The sequence below is a fragment of the Amblyomma americanum genome, chromosome 10 (assembly GCF_052857255.1).
Source record: "Amblyomma americanum isolate KBUSLIRL-KWMA chromosome 10, ASM5285725v1, whole genome shotgun sequence".
In the NCBI taxonomy this organism is placed as follows: Eukaryota; Metazoa; Arthropoda; class Arachnida; order Ixodida; family Ixodidae; genus Amblyomma; species Amblyomma americanum.
The window spans coordinates 10,278,068-10,296,358 of NC_135506.1; the positions used below are offsets into that span (position 1 = coordinate 10,278,068).

The window sequence follows — 18,291 nt, forward strand, 5'->3', positions numbered from 1 at the left end:
CTCTCCCCCCCCCCCCCCCCCCCTCCGCCCTCCTTCTTGCAACGCGAGAAGAAAGGTGAGCCTTTTCGGCGCTCATTTAAACGCGCGCTCTCTTGCGTCCGCGTATCCCTCGGTTCCCCTTTTGTTGAATAAAGGTAACGCTTGAGGTGGCGATTCTGTTCATCGATTTTCCGGAGTCTTGCCTTGATCGAGGAAACAGGAAAGAGATTCCGTCAGCTCGAGCGTTGTGAGGTTTGGGGATCCGTGAGGAGCTTGGTGTTATTCACGCACAGGTGGACTTAACGACACAAGCTGCGAAGCCAACGTTCAGCCCTTAAGTTTGAAGAACACGGCGAGGTGATTGTTTCCACTTTCGGAGAAGCAAACAGCTGCTCCGCCGCTGGTGGTCAGGCGGGCTAAAGTGCTAAGAGAGCAAAAAAACTGGTTTGACGGCGTAAGTAATTAAGTCTTAAGCCAACAGATGGAGCGTGTGTCTCCTAGTTTCAAGAAACGTCTAGGAAAGTTGTGTGTATATTAAAGCGCAGTTTAGCAAAACACTTTGCTTTTTTCGCTCGCTTTTCCCAGCTGTCCAAACGTATAAACGCGAACTGCACAGTATACGTCAATTAAATTTAATGCAGCAACCAACAAACCATCCGAGAAATGGCAGAAGAGAATAACACTCCAAATTACCCCACTGTCCTTATGGTGGCTCTGTGATTAAAGGGACAGATTTATTTTTTTTGTTACTGCTTCAGTGCATTTTCGTACCTCATATAGTCTCTTTATGTTAGTTTGCTGACTTCGGTCTTGAGAATGTATAAAGAAATGTAATGTTTCGTTACGTCATTACGCCTGTAGTCATGTGAAAGCCATATCTTGTGTTGCAAAAACAAGTCTACAGTCAGAGAAACTTGTCTGCTACCAGACACACCGAGGGGTTTCTTGTGTGCTAGTGAAATGAGGGTGCTGCATAGAGCCACCCATAGCCGATAGTTGTTCGTACGCTTACAGTTCTATTAACGAGGTTACACGCGTTGTCACGTTGCAAAAACAAGCAATATTTTCGCAAGGTGACCGTAGCGAGGCACTCTGGCATTGGCTTACACTTTTGTTGTTTTTTTTTATTACAGAAGAAAAAAACCATTTCGTTTAGAAGAAGTCATGTTGTCAGGCCAGAATTGTGAAAAAAATCCTATATTTAGCAAAACACAAGTATTTATAATCTACTCCCTCTGCCTACGTGCACATGAAAGAAGAGACGCTGGGAATTGTCAGCCTTTTTTCACGTGCCTAATGGCTGCCGTGGCGAGTTTTTCACCATGGAAAAGATTAACAAACAGCCCTAAAAAGTAAAAAAAAAATTACTCACTTCTCGTGGACAACTAATAATGTGAATTTTCGCTAGTTAATCTATAGGTTCATTCTGAAAGCGAACGACCGAGTTAAATGCGGTATATAAGTTTCCAACTAGGTAACGGCGAATAAAAGAATTTTCTGAGCAGGAAAAGTTAAGGAATGCGTTTGAAAAAGCGCAAAAAACAGAATCACTCGTTGTGCACGGTCTGTCGAAGGCTTTAATAAAAGCGCGATTCAAACGTTTTGCACATTGCGTGCTGGTAGTTTCGCAATCGTTAGACAAGCGAATGTTAGCCTAAATTCCTTGCAAATGGATCAGTATGGCGGCGTCACGTCTTGAACATTAAAAAGACGACCACAGGGATCGACCACTGATTCGTATAATCGGCGTATCATTAATAAGGAAACCAGCTGTGGTGGCATCTGTTCTGCCAGATATATATATTTCAAGCAAAAAAAAAAGAACTCAGCCTACAACAACTTGATAGTGCACTAGCTTCGTATAAATATATTATTGGTTAGTCACCAGAATAATCACCCAAAAAGTATCGCGTCACGAAGCAAAAATACACACGCTGATAAATTCGACCTCGGCTGGTCGTCAGCAATTAACCAGAGAGAGAGAGAGAGACAGAGAAAATATAATTATTAAAGCAGTCTTGGGTTATCGAAGCCCACACTTAACAACAACGATCTCTTCCTAGCTAAATGAATAATGGCGGCGAACAAAACGAGACACAGTCATCGTGTGTAAGCAGCTTTGCATGTATGAGTAATAAGTAATTAACTGTGCACCAGCGAAATGTTAACCAGGAACAGTGTTCCCGCATTCACTAAAAATAAACATAACAATAGCCTCCTCACAACATCCCTGCCAAATCAGATTCCCCGTAACCAGTGTGCTGTTGTTACAGCTAAGGCTCGCAGCAGCTGGGCTCCAATATTTACGATCCATGGACCGGCACGTATGTTTGCTAATGTGATCGATGTGCAAAGGCAAAGCTTGTCGTTCTTTTATACGCTCATTTATAGCACCAGGCGCAAAGCCTGGGTGCGCATTGACGTACTCATTAATACAAACCGTGTGCCTAACGCGAAACGCTCAACAATCGATGCACCGTGCTCTCAGGAGAGACGAGCACGCGAAAGTATCCGGCGCGGATAATCTAATACTCAGCGCACTCTGAGCGCGTGGCACGCTTTGTTCGGACAGTGAGCCAGCGCGGATTAACTGGCCGGGGAACCGCGGCTGGGTACGGTTTCCAGTTGTGTTAAGCCCCACGGGACTGAACTGAATTAGATTTCAGGTATGCGCGCACGAGATTGAAGGGAATGCGAAGGTTGGCGACAATACCGGGCGGAAAAGGCTGTTATGTTGTTTGTCGGGGAGGAAGTGGTTTGTTTCCGCTTTTGAAACAAACTGCCAAACAAAAAGTCTAGGCAGTGTTTAGAAATCTAGACCTCGCTTTATCTGATCTAGGATCTAACGCACCAATAGCCTACTGTGCTCCGAACGGTAGGCTGGACCAGTCAGGCTAACCGACAATGTACTACGGATAAGGCCACGGCTAGACGCCCGCTTTTCTTATAAGTGCGACCACCCTGGTGAATGTGTGCTCTCATTACTTTACTCAAAATGTATAGCCGTCACAGTACTGCGTGCTTTATTTTTACCTGATGGAGTGTTCGCGTTCGTTTAACTGGCCTATGAGCGCGCATACTTAATCGCAGCTGAGTTCGACCTTGGCCGAGATTATTTTGGCGCCTGCCCGCTGCACCAGAAAGAGGGCGCTTTCAGGACCGACAAGTGCCGAGAGAATGCCCGTCCGTTTTGTTCCGCTTGGCACAGCGTTGTTCGGAGGACGTCCCGTTACCGTGCAAGCGTGACAATGAAGTGTGCCATTGTGTGCCTCTATCCAGAAGGGCACAAAAGCGCAAAGAAACTGAAATTAGCGCACGAGGCTTTGTTCTTTTTTTGGCCATGCTCTGTGCCCACGGTGCGCAGCGATTGAACGCCATTGGGATGCGATGTTAGAGGAGAAGAAGAAAATAGAATAAAAAAGAGCAAAGACAAACGCGGTAGAGGGGACACAATGAGAGGTTCCGGGCCATTCTGTGTAATGAATAAAAGCCCGGTTTTCCGGGTTGTGCGCCCGCGTTCATGGCAGAGGAAGAAGATTTGAGAAAAAGTCGGGGAATTTAAAGGCGTTTTCGTAGCTGCGGAGATGGGAAGTCTAAGCGAGAGTTTGGGGCGACATTGCCGTAACCTGTAAGCACATTACGAAAAAATCAGTTCAACTGAGAATGCAGGCCAGATTGCAATATCTGCAAAAAAAGAAGGGAGCAGCAAATTAGCTTGAAAATTATGTAGCTGTAATCTGCAACGCCTGGATGACTGAATCTCTCTTCATTCTTGCGGCTTTCATGGGTTCCTTGTGCAAGTTGGGACGATTTGACGGTATATTCATTTCGAAAAAAAAGTTCTAAAATTTCTACGTTGCTAACCCTGCTCCATTTGAGATCCCTGCAGCTTGCTTTAACGAAACATGCGCAAAAGTAGCCGCTATTCAACCCTCCCTCCTCCCCCAACTACCACGCCTGAATTGCTGCCGCAAGAAAACGAGGTTTTTCTTTTATGCAATAATACACAAAGTGCTTCGTCCGAAGAGTTCTTAAAAGCAATTCCAGATGCCAAAACACTATACCATTTGCATAAAACATACTTGGGCACCCATGTCAGCACTAATGCATGTTCTTGTATCCTAAATGAGGCACCGGACCTTCCGCCCCACCTTATTCCTCCTCTCCCCATTTTGTTGCGCGCTTGGGTCACACATCTAAGTTTGAGCCTTGATACAGAGCGCTTCTGTCGACGGGGAAAATTTACGATTACTTTTGATCATGAACTTCACTTTCTTGTGAAAACACACAAACTTGTGAAAAGAAAAAGAAGGAAAGAAAAATAAGGAACGAAAGAAGAAAGAAATGGAAAAGAAGAAACCTAGGAAGATAGAAAAAGATGGAATAGAACAAAGAAAGAATGAGACAAACAGAGAAAGAAAGAAATCATAGATCTGCTTAAATTCCACCATGCACCTCTCTTTAGAGCTGCGTTTATTCTCATGCGCTTTTTTAATGCAAAAGTGAGCTCTTTACAGAAGAAATCTTTTTTTCTATAAATCGAGAGTACAGGCACCACCAAATCCTCGCAGACGGGAAAAATTTTAGATTTATTCTAATAGTGAGATGTGTTGTCGAAAATTAGCATGGCACTGTGACGCGAATAATAATAATTGTTTTTTTGGGGAAGGGAATGGCGCAGTATCTGTCTCATATATCGTTGGACACCAGAACCGCGCCGTAAGGGAAGGGTAAAGGAGGGAGTGAAAGAAGAAAGGAAGAGAGAGGTGCCGTAGTGGAGGGCTCCGGAATAATTTTGACCACCTGGGGATCTTTAACGTGCACTGACATCGCACAGCACACGGGCGCCTTAGCGTTTTTCCTCCATAAATACGCAGCCGCCGCGATCGGGTTCGAACCCGGGAACTCCGGATCAGTAGTTGAGCGCCCTAACCACTTAGCCAACGCGGCGGGACGACGCGAATAACTGAAAAGAAAAAATTAGCATACGATTATGCTTTCTGGTAAGGCGAGTTTTGAGCGCAGCTGTTCCGGTTCGCCAACCGCAGGCGGCCGCATACAGAACACGGAGTGCCGAACGGAGGCTGCTCTGAGTTTCGACTTGGAACGCGCGAACAGCGTTCCTCCGCCAATGAGCCTCGCCGCGAGTGAACGGCCAGGGCTTTTACACTGCGCACTACTCTGGCGAGCGATGTTCACCTTACTAAGGCCGTCGTCGGCGACCAGACGACGGCACGCGCTACTCTGGTGTTGCGGGTCGCTGCTGAAGAACCTGCCTTCACGCTACCGCCGCACACTCCTCCTCTACTTTCTTCCTCGCGCTCTCTTCACTATCGTCGTCTTGTATCCTGTGCTGCACTCCGCGCTCGTTTCGAAAGAAAGAAAGAAAGAAAGAAAGAGAGAAAGAAAAAAGGAAAGAAAGGAAGAGAGAAAGGAGGAAAGGAAGAAAAAATGAAGGAAGGAAATTAAGGAAGAAAGAAAAGAAGAAAGAAAGAAAGAAAGGAAGAAAGAAAGAGAAAAGGAAAGAAAGGAAGAGAGAAAGGAGGAAAGAAAGAAAGAAGGAAAGGAAAGAAATTAAGGAAGAAAGAAGGAAGAAAGAAAGAAAGAAAGAAGGAGAGAAAGAAAGAAAGAAAGAAAGAAAAGAAGGAAGAAAGAAAGAAAGAAAGAAAGAGAGAAAGAAAGAGAGAAATAAATAAAGAAAGAAAGAAAAAGAAAATTTGCTTACAGCACAGAATGCGCCTCTCCTTTGAGTTGCGTTTTTTCTCGCGCACACTCTTAATGCAGGAGAGCAGCCTTTACAGAAAACATTTTTTTTCCTGTCCTATAAATCAGTGATCGTATTCCATAAATGCCAATCGTCGACTCGTCCACTTGGTCCGGTGTCACTGGTGACTCACACACGCCTGCGGCTTTCAAGCGTCCGTGAGAATCGACCCAACCATTAGGGGGTTCAAACACGCAATGTTTAGTTCGCTTCCCACACACGTTGGGAAGCCGCAGGTATATCTGAGTGAACAATGACAGACGACCAAATTGACGCGAAATGGACAATGGAAAATGTACAGCTTATAAAATACGGCCCCAGGAGTACGGGCACCACGACAGCCGCCATCGTCACCTAGGTGACCGCACTGAAAACTCAGGTAAATGAAGAAATATTCAAAACTACCCCTGCATATAAAAAACGCCGGATAATATAAAACACAAAGCGCAACACAGGATGGGTACTTTGGAATAACGTGCGGCTGGCTAGTGAACGCATTCCTCGAGTGGAAGGAGGTTTAATGCTGCGGTAGTCTTGAGATAACTACCCTGGGCATCATTACAAGACTAAATCTTTATCCTTATAGACTGTTGCGCCTACATAAAGTTGAGCAAAAACGACGTATCGACACCATTTCCTGTCTGGCCCCTTTGCATCAGTCTGATTCGCCCTATCCGCACCACCATAAAGAACAGTGGGTTTCACCATTTACAAGAACCAACTATGGCCGTCAAATAGTTAATTATCCGTTACCGCTCGCACTAAACAAGCTAACTGAAGCTAGCGATAGCTTTCCCGATATTACTCTCTCCTCTCTGCGAAATATTCTAGTTCATCTCAGTTACCACTATTACACCAACCGTTTTGTATGATGGATCTTCTACTCTTATTTGTTGTTTGATGCTTAGCCGCCTATTTTATTTCGTTCCTTATAATTCCTTGTATTTTTGTGTGAATGCGCACACTATGGTGTTTATTTTCTTGACTGTATACTATTGTATATTGAAGCTGACTGTTATCCTAAAAAAATTGTTTCTCGTCCATGTCACTGCCGCCTGAACAGGAAGTGATAACTATGTCAAGCGGAATGCCGCTTTTTTCTCCCCTCCTCAATCAAATTGCATTTGATCTGATGGAAATAAACTTATTATTATTATTATTATTATTATTATTATTATTATTATTATTATTATTATTATTATTATTATTATTATTATTAATTTTATTATCATTATTATTATCATCATTATTATTATTATTATTATTATTATTATTATTATTATTATGCTTGGAAGTCTCCCGCTTACCTGTAGGAGTCCATACTTGATCTCGATGTCTAGGAACTGGTAGTCCCTGACCTCCTGCGGTAAGCACTGCGGCAGGCGATCCTCGAGGCAGTTGAGGATGTTGGCCAAGCTGCCAAGCACTGGCTCCGTGGCGAAGGCAAGGGTCTCACTGGGGAAGAAGAGAACGAGAAGCACAAGAAGTCACACCAGGCTGGCAGCAAGACTTGACACCACAATGATGTACAGTTGTGAACAAACTGAGCTGAAGCGACAGAAGGGTTCCCGAAAACTATCGAATGGCGTGGTACAACAGAGAGAATAACATCTGCACGGGAGGGGATACAATTGCACCTAGATTACTACAATGGTACGTCTGAGATGAGACAAACGGTGACTTTTAGTGGCACTTTATTTGATCTTCGTTTGATCCATCATTAAGAGCTTTCTGCTTTCGAAGAATTTATGAAAAGGGTGTTTCTACCATCATGAATTATTTATGTATGTCAGTATCCTGTCAGGAGTGCAAGAAAATGCATGTGCTTTCCTTATGTTTTTCCGCATGGCTTCCGCATGACGCTGTACTATCGAAGAAATAGTCGCGCCGTTATCTCTTGCTCGGAACCTGCGCACCGGCCATTCTCTTCTGTGAACGCGATTGAGGCCAAGGCGCTAGCCAATCGTGAACCTTTAGCAATGAGTGCAGTCCCTACTTAAATTACACTGGCCGCTCTAAATTTCACAATTGTAGCTTTCACGGCAATAGCATCTTTCATGGTTTTTAAGAATGAAAGGGGACTGACCAAGCGCCCCCCCCCCCCCTCCCCAAAAAAATATAAACAAGGATAAGAAGCCAAAAAGAAGAACAATGAGGGCTGAATGCCGCTCCGACAAAACAACATATTTATCTCCGAGTAGACGAGGTATAAATGTGTTAGGTTAGCTGATCGTAGCAGGGTTTAGGAGATAATCAGGTGGGCAGATGAGATTATGAAGTTTAAGAATAGGAAAACCGAAGCTGGTAGATTACAAGGTTAATTAAAGGTCTTTGGGAAAAGCCTTTGTTCTGCAGTAGACGAACTTAGGCTGCTAAGGATGTTGATGAACAACTTTAACCATCTGTTTTCCTTCTCTTTATTTCTCTTCTGTCAGACTAGCAGCCTTCTGAATATAAGCTGTGTTAACCTTCGCCAGCCTTTGCTTTCGTTATGCATTCTCACTACTTTCCTTTCTGTCTAGCATTGGTTGCACTGCGGAGCTTGAAGCGATTATCAAAATGGAGCGCTGAATTCACAAAGCTATTCGCAAGTGAAGACGGCTTAAAACATACTGAATGTCGTGCGATGACTAGTCAAGTTCATCCGGCTACAAAATAGTACTTGAAAAGCGAATTCCGTATCCGTTTATTGCGTATTTTGTTCTCGAATGCAGCAAGCATTCAAGTGCAAAATTAGGTACCCAAGTGACGTAGAAAAGGCGAATGCACAAAAACATAATTAGAACCTCTAACCACCTTCAACCACCTCTGTCATGGAAACTGAGTTGCCGAATTTTTTAGGCCATCCTATATTGGCCTGCAAGCAATTTGCAATACAAGTAGTCACCACTTGGTTATGGCCGATCCCCCTTGTGGGTATGTGCCAATTTGTGCTGCAAACAACAACAACAACAACATAGAGATGAACCCGCCATCCTGGGCAAGTGCCAGCAGGCAAAGCAATAGGAGGGTGACTTTAGAGCGAGTAAGTCAGAACAATACCAGCAAAGCTACATTGAAAGAAAGAGGACAATTTAGGCGAGGAGGCAGATGCTAATACCCGAGACCAATGTAAAAGAAAACAAACTCTGAATGAGTTCAGCTCAATTTGCTGAGTTCGGGCAAGCGTCTAGCTTGATAAGCGGCGTGTCCAGTAAAGGCCCCCCACGGACGATCTAGACGACACGTGTCAGCCTCGAAGCCTACGCAAGTTTCTGAGGCGTGCAAGCCAATGGGCGAGAAGCAAGGAAGGGTCGATGACGTCAAACTGAACGTGCGCGTGGCCAGATCGTCAGCTGTCTTGACGTGCGCCGCCGCGTAAGTAGCAGCACAGGAGTGACGCCGCCGAGCGCTTCAATGAATGGCTTCAGTACGTTCCGCTAATTTTCAGGAACCGGACTGGCCCGTTCCAACAGACACCCTCTATTTGCCCCGCATCTCCACCGCGATGGTATTTACCCTTTTAAGGTCTTCCTACGCACTGCATCGGTGTCTTTCTTTTGCTGTCGTGATTAAGTATGTGGTTGCTTTTTAAAGCCTCAGCATCCCCTGGGCACTCCGAAGCAGAGGGTGGAAATTAGGACCTGCGTGCGGTTTCCCTGCGCTGGTTGCACTACAGCCGGAGGCTGAGCGATGAACAACGAGAATCCAAAAAAATAAGCTCCCTGCTTTCTAATAAATTATATTTCAGGTAAACAGTCGTTACACTGCTAATTTTTAAGATATTAATACTCTGATATACATCCCTCGGTTTCAGAGGCAGTTGAGGTTATTCATATGTGTGTCGTCCTGAGCCCCTTATGTCCCTATCCTTATCTGCAACATACATACATACATACATACATACATACATACATACATACATACATACATACATACATACATAAGAATAATGAAGTAGGGAAAAAGAAATTGCGTGAATGCGACAAATGACATTCCCCTTATATATATATATATATATATATATATATATATATATATATATATATATATATATATATATATATATATATATATATATATATATATAGTCAATGCACCGTATGGTAAGGTAAGTGATGTCAGACTTCATAAGAAAACCTGCTAATGAAACTTATGCATGCGTACACTAGTTGCCTTCAATTATCTGTTCTCCGTGAGGAGAAACGGAAACGTTTGTTAGTTTTTCTATTTAACCCCTTCCTAGTATGTGTGATTTCTCAACCGACTTTTCAAAGTTACGCTATCTTGAAGCGCAAGTTTGAAGGTTCTGAGCTTTTTCTCCAATCTATTGCGGTCTTAAGCACGCGCCAGTGGTATTTGGTGGCCTAACACAGAAACCGGCAAAACCGGGCAGCCCTAAAGCCCCGTTGGTTAGGGCTAACAAATCGAGTTAGCCCTAAACTACCGGACTTGCAGCGAGCAGGCATGCAGAATTGATCCGACAGGAGGCTAAGAGCGCCATATTCCATCAAGACAAGTGAGCGCATCTGAATAAAGAAAAAGAGAAAGGTGCACAGAGGGAAGGGAGAGAAAGATGTCGAAGAGAGAAGGAAGGAGTGCTTCGGAAATATGGTCGGCAGGTGGCGCAGGCACGTGCTTGCGGGTTCTACCAAGCCCCTGCTAGGAGAGCATGTATTTTTCTACATCTTCCGTCTATGGGAGAAGGACGGAGCAGCACTGGTAGACATCACGAGCGGCAGTGAGCAAGATCTTTCCATTCAGCTAACATTTTTCTTTTCCTTTTTCATCTCGACGTTGTCGGCGACGGTGGCAACGGTGGTGGTGGAGGGGTGCTCTCCAGATCTGAAGGGTGGTGGCGGCTTCAGTAAGGAACGGCCGCACCGGTGCGTGCGTTCGTGCGTTTCCTTGCAAGTGCGTGTGAGTTCGTACGCGTGTGCGGTCGAGAGAAATGCCTCGCAATAACCTCGCGCGTTCAAGGGAAACTCTTCTTCGGTGAGAACGGAGCCTCCGCTGCTCTGCGCACGGATCGACCTTTTTCCCTCTGGTTCTCTCTGTGCTTCTTCGCAGTATTTATCTTTTTTTGTGTGTGTTAGCCCTCGAAGAGCGCTTTTCTCTCATTCTGCTTGTTTTTTTTTTTTCACTCGACTGCCTGCTTCTCTTTCGGTGACGTTCGACCGCCGACGAGCACCTAGCGATTGAGAAATGGGCTCCTGCGCCCACTCCTCTCCCCTTCCATATTTTCCTTTTTTCCTTCTTTCCCATTTTCCCATCCTTCCCTTCCATGCGTCATCCTCCTCCCTTATACTCGTTGCCCGCCTCCTATGCTCTCTACTTACTGCCATTCATACACGCTATTCCTGCTTCGTGACCGTCTGTTATTTTTTTTTTTAGCCCGCTCTTTGCTTCGCCGTCTCCCGCCGATTCCGATTAATTTCGCCGCGAGGGTGCGCATCTGCTTGGCCTTTGTCTTCCAGACGTTCGATCTGTACACGTGTCCAATCTAAATTTCACTCCGGCGGTCGGAAAATATCAGTGCTCTTGAAGGGGAATCGAAATGTTTCTTTTAATAGCGGAGAGCGAAAGGAGGTTTGAGGCTGAATTCCTATTATTGGCGATTTGGTGATAGGGAGCTGTGCGACCCCTCTGTTGAATAGAAACGCTTGAATAACTTTTGCGCGGTAACGTCTTCGTGATTCGTTTTGCGTTTTGGATGAATCGGTTTCGAGACGTTTTCCTGTTGCTGCTCAACAGAATCAATCTTCTGTGAATTCTGGAACGGCTGTGCTATCCCAGAACATCATAGCACGAGTTATACTATAATGTAGTTAATCAGATGAAGCAGAGGGTAATTTGTTGCTGATCGATACGAAGAATGTCATTAATAAAGCAGGCGTACAAAGGCAAGGACTGACAGACGGCGAATAACACGAGTTGTGAAAGGCAGCTGTACGTAAATGCGTTTTTTTTTCGGTAAATTCCTGTCATACGTTAGCCAGCCCTTGAGTTAGTCCTGTGTCAGGTAACGTTAAGATTGCGTGGTATTTTTATAATATAAAACTAGAACTGAACAGTTTAGGGAGGATAAGAATGGGTGAAGCATGTAGTCCCGAAATCCATCAATCATGAACTTGTTTGATTTATTCGATACGGCCGCTCTGTTGTCTCCGTAGCAGAAAAGCGTGTTCATCCACGTTCGATTTTAGAATTTGATATTATTTTTTATTTCGAGCATTTAAGCCCAGATTCCGAGAAGTATGTATTACCAGCTCATCATGGACATGCTTTTCCGAATGTACATGTTTTTCCGGACGTTCACTCTTCCTTAGAATTATTATGCCGTATGCAGCGGTCGGCACCACTGTACACAAGTGATCTTTTTTTTACACATCTGCCGGTCTATGTTGATGTTCACGTTCAGATTTATTGATTGAATAAGTACACATATGCGACGCATGAAATTTAATTGCTACAGAAGTAGGTCCCAAAGTAAAAACTGTCAGGGGTCCTCCTGTTAGCAAGCGCCAGTATAGAATGCGTACAAGTATGGCAGATGACTGATACATTTAGGAAATCGTAGAGAATACAGAATGCGACAAGTAAACAATATGAAATAAGCATGTTGAATATTGAAAAAAAACGATAATTTTAAGACAATATGAAAAAAATACACTACTGTACACAAGCACAGAAGCCAAAAGCAGCCCACATAATATACATGGCTTGAGGAAATGGCAATGCTAGACAGTTAGCAAACAGGTGTTTTTTTTAAGGCAATTACAGACTGAATGCTTCCAAAGAGATGATTTGATAAATATGGGTAGCGATATCCCAAGTGTGATTGCAGAAAATAAAGCAGATTTTTATGTTTTTTTCAAGAAATATTAAGGTTAACATTGAAAAAATACGATGTCGAACAAATAGAGTTCATGATGCTATGATGACGAGCACGAAAGATCAAGAATTATAATTTTAGTTGCAGTGAACACTTGAAAGGCAAAATAATGAGTACAGGATAAATAGGAGAACTGTATAGTGTGTACGAAGATAAGGTGATTATTTAAACAGTTTACTTTTGAAGACGTCACAGAGATGACAGATGACAGTAATATGTGTTACCTCAAGATAATATACAGTAATTAAGGAATGACTATGAACGAAAACACATTAAAGTGCCCGAAGAACATTTTGCTGAAAGTAATACCGCGTTATAATCGGTACTCGTGTGCCAAATGCAGGTTTTTGGTAATTGTTTTAATGGGGAGGCTAAATTTGAGATGTGAAGCAACTCTCACGCCAAGGTCACATAATGTGTGTAGCCGGCTGTAAGTGAACACTTCAAGTCTCTCGGCAAACATCAAAAAGTCTAAGCTCCCTTTCTGTTCATCGACCAAAGAAACAAAAAGTTCACGGTGATAACTTTGGTTTTAATCTACGGCCAAAACATTCCAAAAAATCCTCCCACGTCATACGCGTGCGTGCAGAAGCTTGCTTGGGAGTAATGACCACTCATGACTCCCGCAGAGAAGACGGTCTGATCAGAGCATATTGACTAGCGCATACACAGACAGGGACCAAAGTAAGAGTAAGAGACAGGGCACACGCTAGACTTGCAACTGCAAGTCTAGCGTATGTCCTGTCTCAAACTTTTACTTTGGTCCCTGTCTGTGCATGCGCTAGTCAATATGTTTCACTGCTACAATCAACTAGCCCAAATGAAAGTCTTAGCATTTACTGATCAGAACAGCCAAGAACAAAGCTGTCATTCAATTACGTGTGAAAGAAACATTGTCTATCTGGCCGCATCCTACTGATCTTTAGTGGCCGCATCCTACTGATCTTTAGTAAGAAGCCGACGTATTCATGCTACACGAGTGTGGCGGTCGGACAACGACGCACCCCACAAACCTCTAAGCATATCGTAGGGAACGATGGTCGTTTATTTTACGTGCGTATAGCGCTGTGCATATATTAAGAAGCAAATTAGGCACCATCACGTGCTAATTGTTAAGTGCTTACAGCTACCGACTTAATCAGTCCAGAACATGTGGTTAGGGAAGATTCCACTGTCCGATTTAGGAAGAATACAGATTAAAAAATCTATTTCGTAAAATGACACGGCGTCTTGTCGTTTTTCACCCCTCCTGCTCTTGTTTCATGATCCTTAATCAACTGGATAACAGACAACTCACTGTCTGCTCCCGCTCTCTTACTTAGCCCCATACGAGGACAAGGAACAGCCTCAAAGATTTTAGAGCCCTAGGTTTTAGTAGGACGCGGTGTGGTGTATCAGCGTCCGAAGCCGTGTGTTTTTTATGACGTCAGCATCACATGGTGCACGGCTTGTAGGGGCGCCGTCGCTCCGCCACTCGCTAATATATCGGAGAACATTGGTGACGCGAAGCAGTACCGTAAATTTCGGTATGCAGCCTGCCGGCTATATTTGTTTCAAAGTTAAAATACTGGGCTTTGCATTTTATCTATGGGTGCAGGCTCTACAGCTTTTTTTTTTGTCAATATTACAGCATGCAGCCCAATACGATTAAATCTACCTGCTGCAGGCTATACAAAGGGTGCAGCCTATGTAACGGGTGCGGGAAATATAATGAAAGGTCGTTTTTTTTTTCAGCCAGAACTAAGCTCTGTGGACTAACACCAGGCGCTGGCAGTATACTGGAAATTCCGGCATTCGGAAGAAGAGAGTCCAAGCGCCGACTACCTGACGTTTCAAGTTGCACGCCTGTGAAGTGGGGCGAAGCCATCCACGGCAAGATAATCCTGACGTGCCAGCTTGCGATGCCGTCCAGATAAGGCAACGGTGGCAGAATCAGGATGTGCGTGTGACCGCCAAGCCGAGGCCGCTGGACTTAAGAGACAGGCGGACCAGGGTGGGCCTCACTAGGGTGCTTAGGTGTCAGCTCAGCGCCAACCCGTCCGACTACACTTGTAGGATGAGCGACACGATGTCAAAGGTGTTGGAGATATTAAAGGAAAGTGCACGCTTAGTAGCCTCGTTCTTTTCTAACCTAATAGGGCCGCGGGGCTCAAAACAGATAATCTCAATTTATTTTCAATCTTGCAATATAGATGGAGGGGTTGTAGAAAGCAAATACTCCTTGTAATATCTTTTATGGTGTCCTGGTTTTTTTTTTGCTTTTAAACGAATCTTTTTGGCGTCTTGAAACAGAAGCATATTAATGTTTGTTAAAATAACAGTTAAACTGTTAACTAGGCAGAACGTAAGACAGCTTTTGTCTTCCTTAAAGCGCGGGACGCGAGGACGCCTTGCTAAAACGTTCATCACACGGCTTGTTTCTCGAAATTGCGCAACCAATATTTTTTTGGACGCCTCACGTTCACGCTTCATAACAGGGGAAGCCGGGACTACAAACAAACGAAGTACTGACCTCATCACAGCCGCCATGCGTTCAAGGTCAAAATTCAGCGTCAACAGGTCGCATGAGTAGTAGCTCAAGAGCCCAGAATATAATGTTGCGTCGTGGTTACACACCTTCCAAACAAAATGGTTTAAAACAAGTTAACAGCGATAGCTCAATGCCATTCCTATATACCTTGTTTTTCGACAACCTGTAGTCGAGCGCCCCCGAGGACACTATTTTGCTCTCATATTAGGCGTGAAGGCACCGTCTTTTAATCCACTCTGAAACGTGTCTTAACGGCGACGTGTGCTGGAAATTCCGAAGCCCTCTACACCCTTCCGCGGGTCGTCATTACGCATTCTCAGGCTGTACCCTATTACTACCTCCCTCCTCCTTCTTCACCTATTCTCTCCCCCGTTGTCCTCAGCCAACACCTTTGTCTCTCGACCCGTTCTTGCCGCAACCCCGCTTCAGCCACGAGTCCATGGCCCTGCCAGCACCCGTTCCAGTTCCGAGACCAAATGAAGCTCCGTTTCTTTTCTTACTTCCCCATACATCTCTCTGCGCTCCTCGGGAAAATGACGTCCCGACAGAGAGCTTAGAAAATATATAAACGAAGGCGGGAAAAAGAATGCGATATGTGGAGAAAAATATGAACCATTGGGATGAAAGGAAGTGCATGCAGACGTTCCGCAAGGCTGCTGAGGGAAAGGAGAGCGTAATAAAGGATGACAGCGGCCGAGAAATGAAAGCCTCTCGACGCGGAACGGAAAGGGGTTTATCCAGGGAAGGTTGACGGGGAGGTGGGAAAGAGTCGTTCGATGGCAGCAAGGGAGAGAGAGACCAGGCAGTCATGGGGACGATGGGAAGGGAGCTATGAGGTAGGGGAGGGGACGCCGTGGGATTCGGGGGGCTGTTCAGACAGGACGAGGGAAAAATATGAGGGAAATGAGGGAAAGGCGGCCGTTCATTCCGCAATTACGGGGACGAAGACGGCAAAGAGAGGAAAAAAAAGAGAGAGAGAACTGGGCCAGTTCAGCCAGTGCAATAGTTCATCTCGCGCACTTATCTCCCATGCACGCGTATTGATATTCAAGAAGGGTGGACTTGGCTGAATCCTATGGCTCGCCCGGGGGCTGTACAGCTATGCCTTGTTTTTACGTGCATGCGCGACTCGATATGAAGAGCGAACAGAAAGAGCGAGCTAAGAAGAAATAATGCTCAGCTCCTCCGATCCCCGTGACGTTCTCGACGTTTATTGTGCCCGCCACAGGGCTTCTGAAATTGACGTCGCGGCGGCTGAGTTACAAAAGCAGGAAGAAGCGCAGACCATTGATCGAGAGCGGTGTGGTGCGAAAGGGTGAGCGTATAGTTTGTTCTTCGTTTAACTAAGAGAAATGAGAGCGGGCAACCAGGAAGACTTGCTGTTGCCCTCCAGCTGTATTCCTTATACGACTCACTATTCGCCTTTAACGTACCTTCAGCTTCCTCATTCAACGTCTTCCGCAGACTTGTGATTACTCTCCGCGAAGTAAGGAAAACTACTTTCGCGATAACGAAACTATGAGCGTTTCGAACAGTGTACACAATTTGTCTCTGGAAAAAGACAAGAACAGTTTTTTTCTTTCCGTAGGCGGATATTTTATGCTCGCCATTCCATTCTCATCCCAACCATATTTCTTCAACTCACTTCCCGATGTAATCAACCGAAAGGGATTGCTAAAAAATATGGCAGTTAAGCTTGTGACTTGACTCGAATAATTCAGTGAGAAGATGACGCCTGTGCTTGGTTTAGTCACACACGTTATCAAGTTTGCGGTCAGATTCACGCACGGTTGGGTCTGGTCGTCGGTCACGCTTTCGCCTCCTGTCAGGGGTACGAAACTTCGGCCAGTTTCGGTTTCGACTAATTCTGTGCACCTGGTGAGTGGAGAAGTCACGTTTAGAAACCAATAATTTCTTTACATGCAGCATACGTGTTTTACTTTAAACGAAGGCACTAAATTTCTAAAGTGAACTTAAGTTATTAAAGTGACATCTTTTCACTATTTTCGTTTACTATGGCGTCCTACGGAAGAAATACAGTTTATTATGCGATGATTCGGATGAAGCTTTTGTCTGCGTTATTCCGAGGAGCGACACACTACTATTACCCATTCGGCGAAACACCTCTATAGTTGCGCCTCGATGTGAAAGGACAAACCCGGGCTAATTAGCATTTGCGCCAAACCGCACTTATTCGCTCAGCTTGTGCCATCATTTTCTACCGAGAGAGTGCGCTCATTCCTACACTGTGTTGAGGCTTCCCGCAAGGTAAACACTGCTGCTAATATCTGGACTGCTTATTTTGTTGCTATGACGAAAAACATATTCCTTGCTCTTTGCAGTGCTGGATGTTCCCAGATTTTGCCCTTTGCCATTTGCATCTTTTCAGTCTGCTTAATAAGCACGCTGTGACAACCCGTGTCCGTTTGCCTGGATGTATCCGTTGACGCAAATATTCAGGCAATTCTGGTAAGTGCGCACATTTCACTACCAACAGGCAGGCGTGTAAAAATAATGTTTTTTTTTTCTTTTGCTGCGAAAAATTCGTGGTTCCATAGTGATCGAGCGCGGGGATGCGACCTGCCCTAGGTAGTTGCTATTTAGATAAGCTAACCGGAAGTGCACGAGGTGGTAGGGCAGCGCGAGGGCACATTAACCAGCAACGGCTTGCATGTGCAAGCTTCCAAGAAAGTATAATAAGCAAATCGTGTGAGCACACAAAATTTTCTAGTTGACGCCAGTTAAAAAAAAAACAACTTTTGCGGCTTTTCTTAGGATAGTTCGATTGATTGCCTTTATGCTCGCAGCGCTCCAAATTAGTTATTTACCGAACATTGCGGTCTCAAGTGCCGGGCTTGTGGTCCCATCAGTTAAAAAGGGGGTCACCGCAGAAATCAGGTAGTAGCATTATGTCTACTCCTCAATGAAGGCCGATTATTTTTTGACAGCGACAGCTGTTAAGGACATGTTTCCCGTTTATGCGGAGTTGGGGTCGTTGGCGTCATAACGCACGTTGATCAGAATGGAGGGACATCACGCATGATGCCATGGCCACCTTCCACACTGTTCGACCGGAGTGCCAATTACTGATTGGTCCAAATACTATTATCACTCGTGGCGTCAAAATGCGTTCTCTAGCGCGTA

The 18,291-nt window shown here is 44.8% G+C and overlaps 1 protein-coding gene across 1 annotated transcript in view; it reads right to left on the reverse strand.

The window, feature by feature from the left end:
• The window catches only part of bma (SCY1-like protein bma), a 183,341-nt gene that overhangs the window by 77,342 nt on the left and 87,708 nt on the right, over nt 1-18,291 (reverse strand). Inside the window, exon 5 of the mRNA XM_077640381.1 lies at nt 7,051-7,198. Coding sequence (XP_077496507.1) covers nt 7,051-7,198 — 148 coding nt within the window. The remainder of the gene's footprint in view (nt 1-7,050; nt 7,199-18,291) is intronic.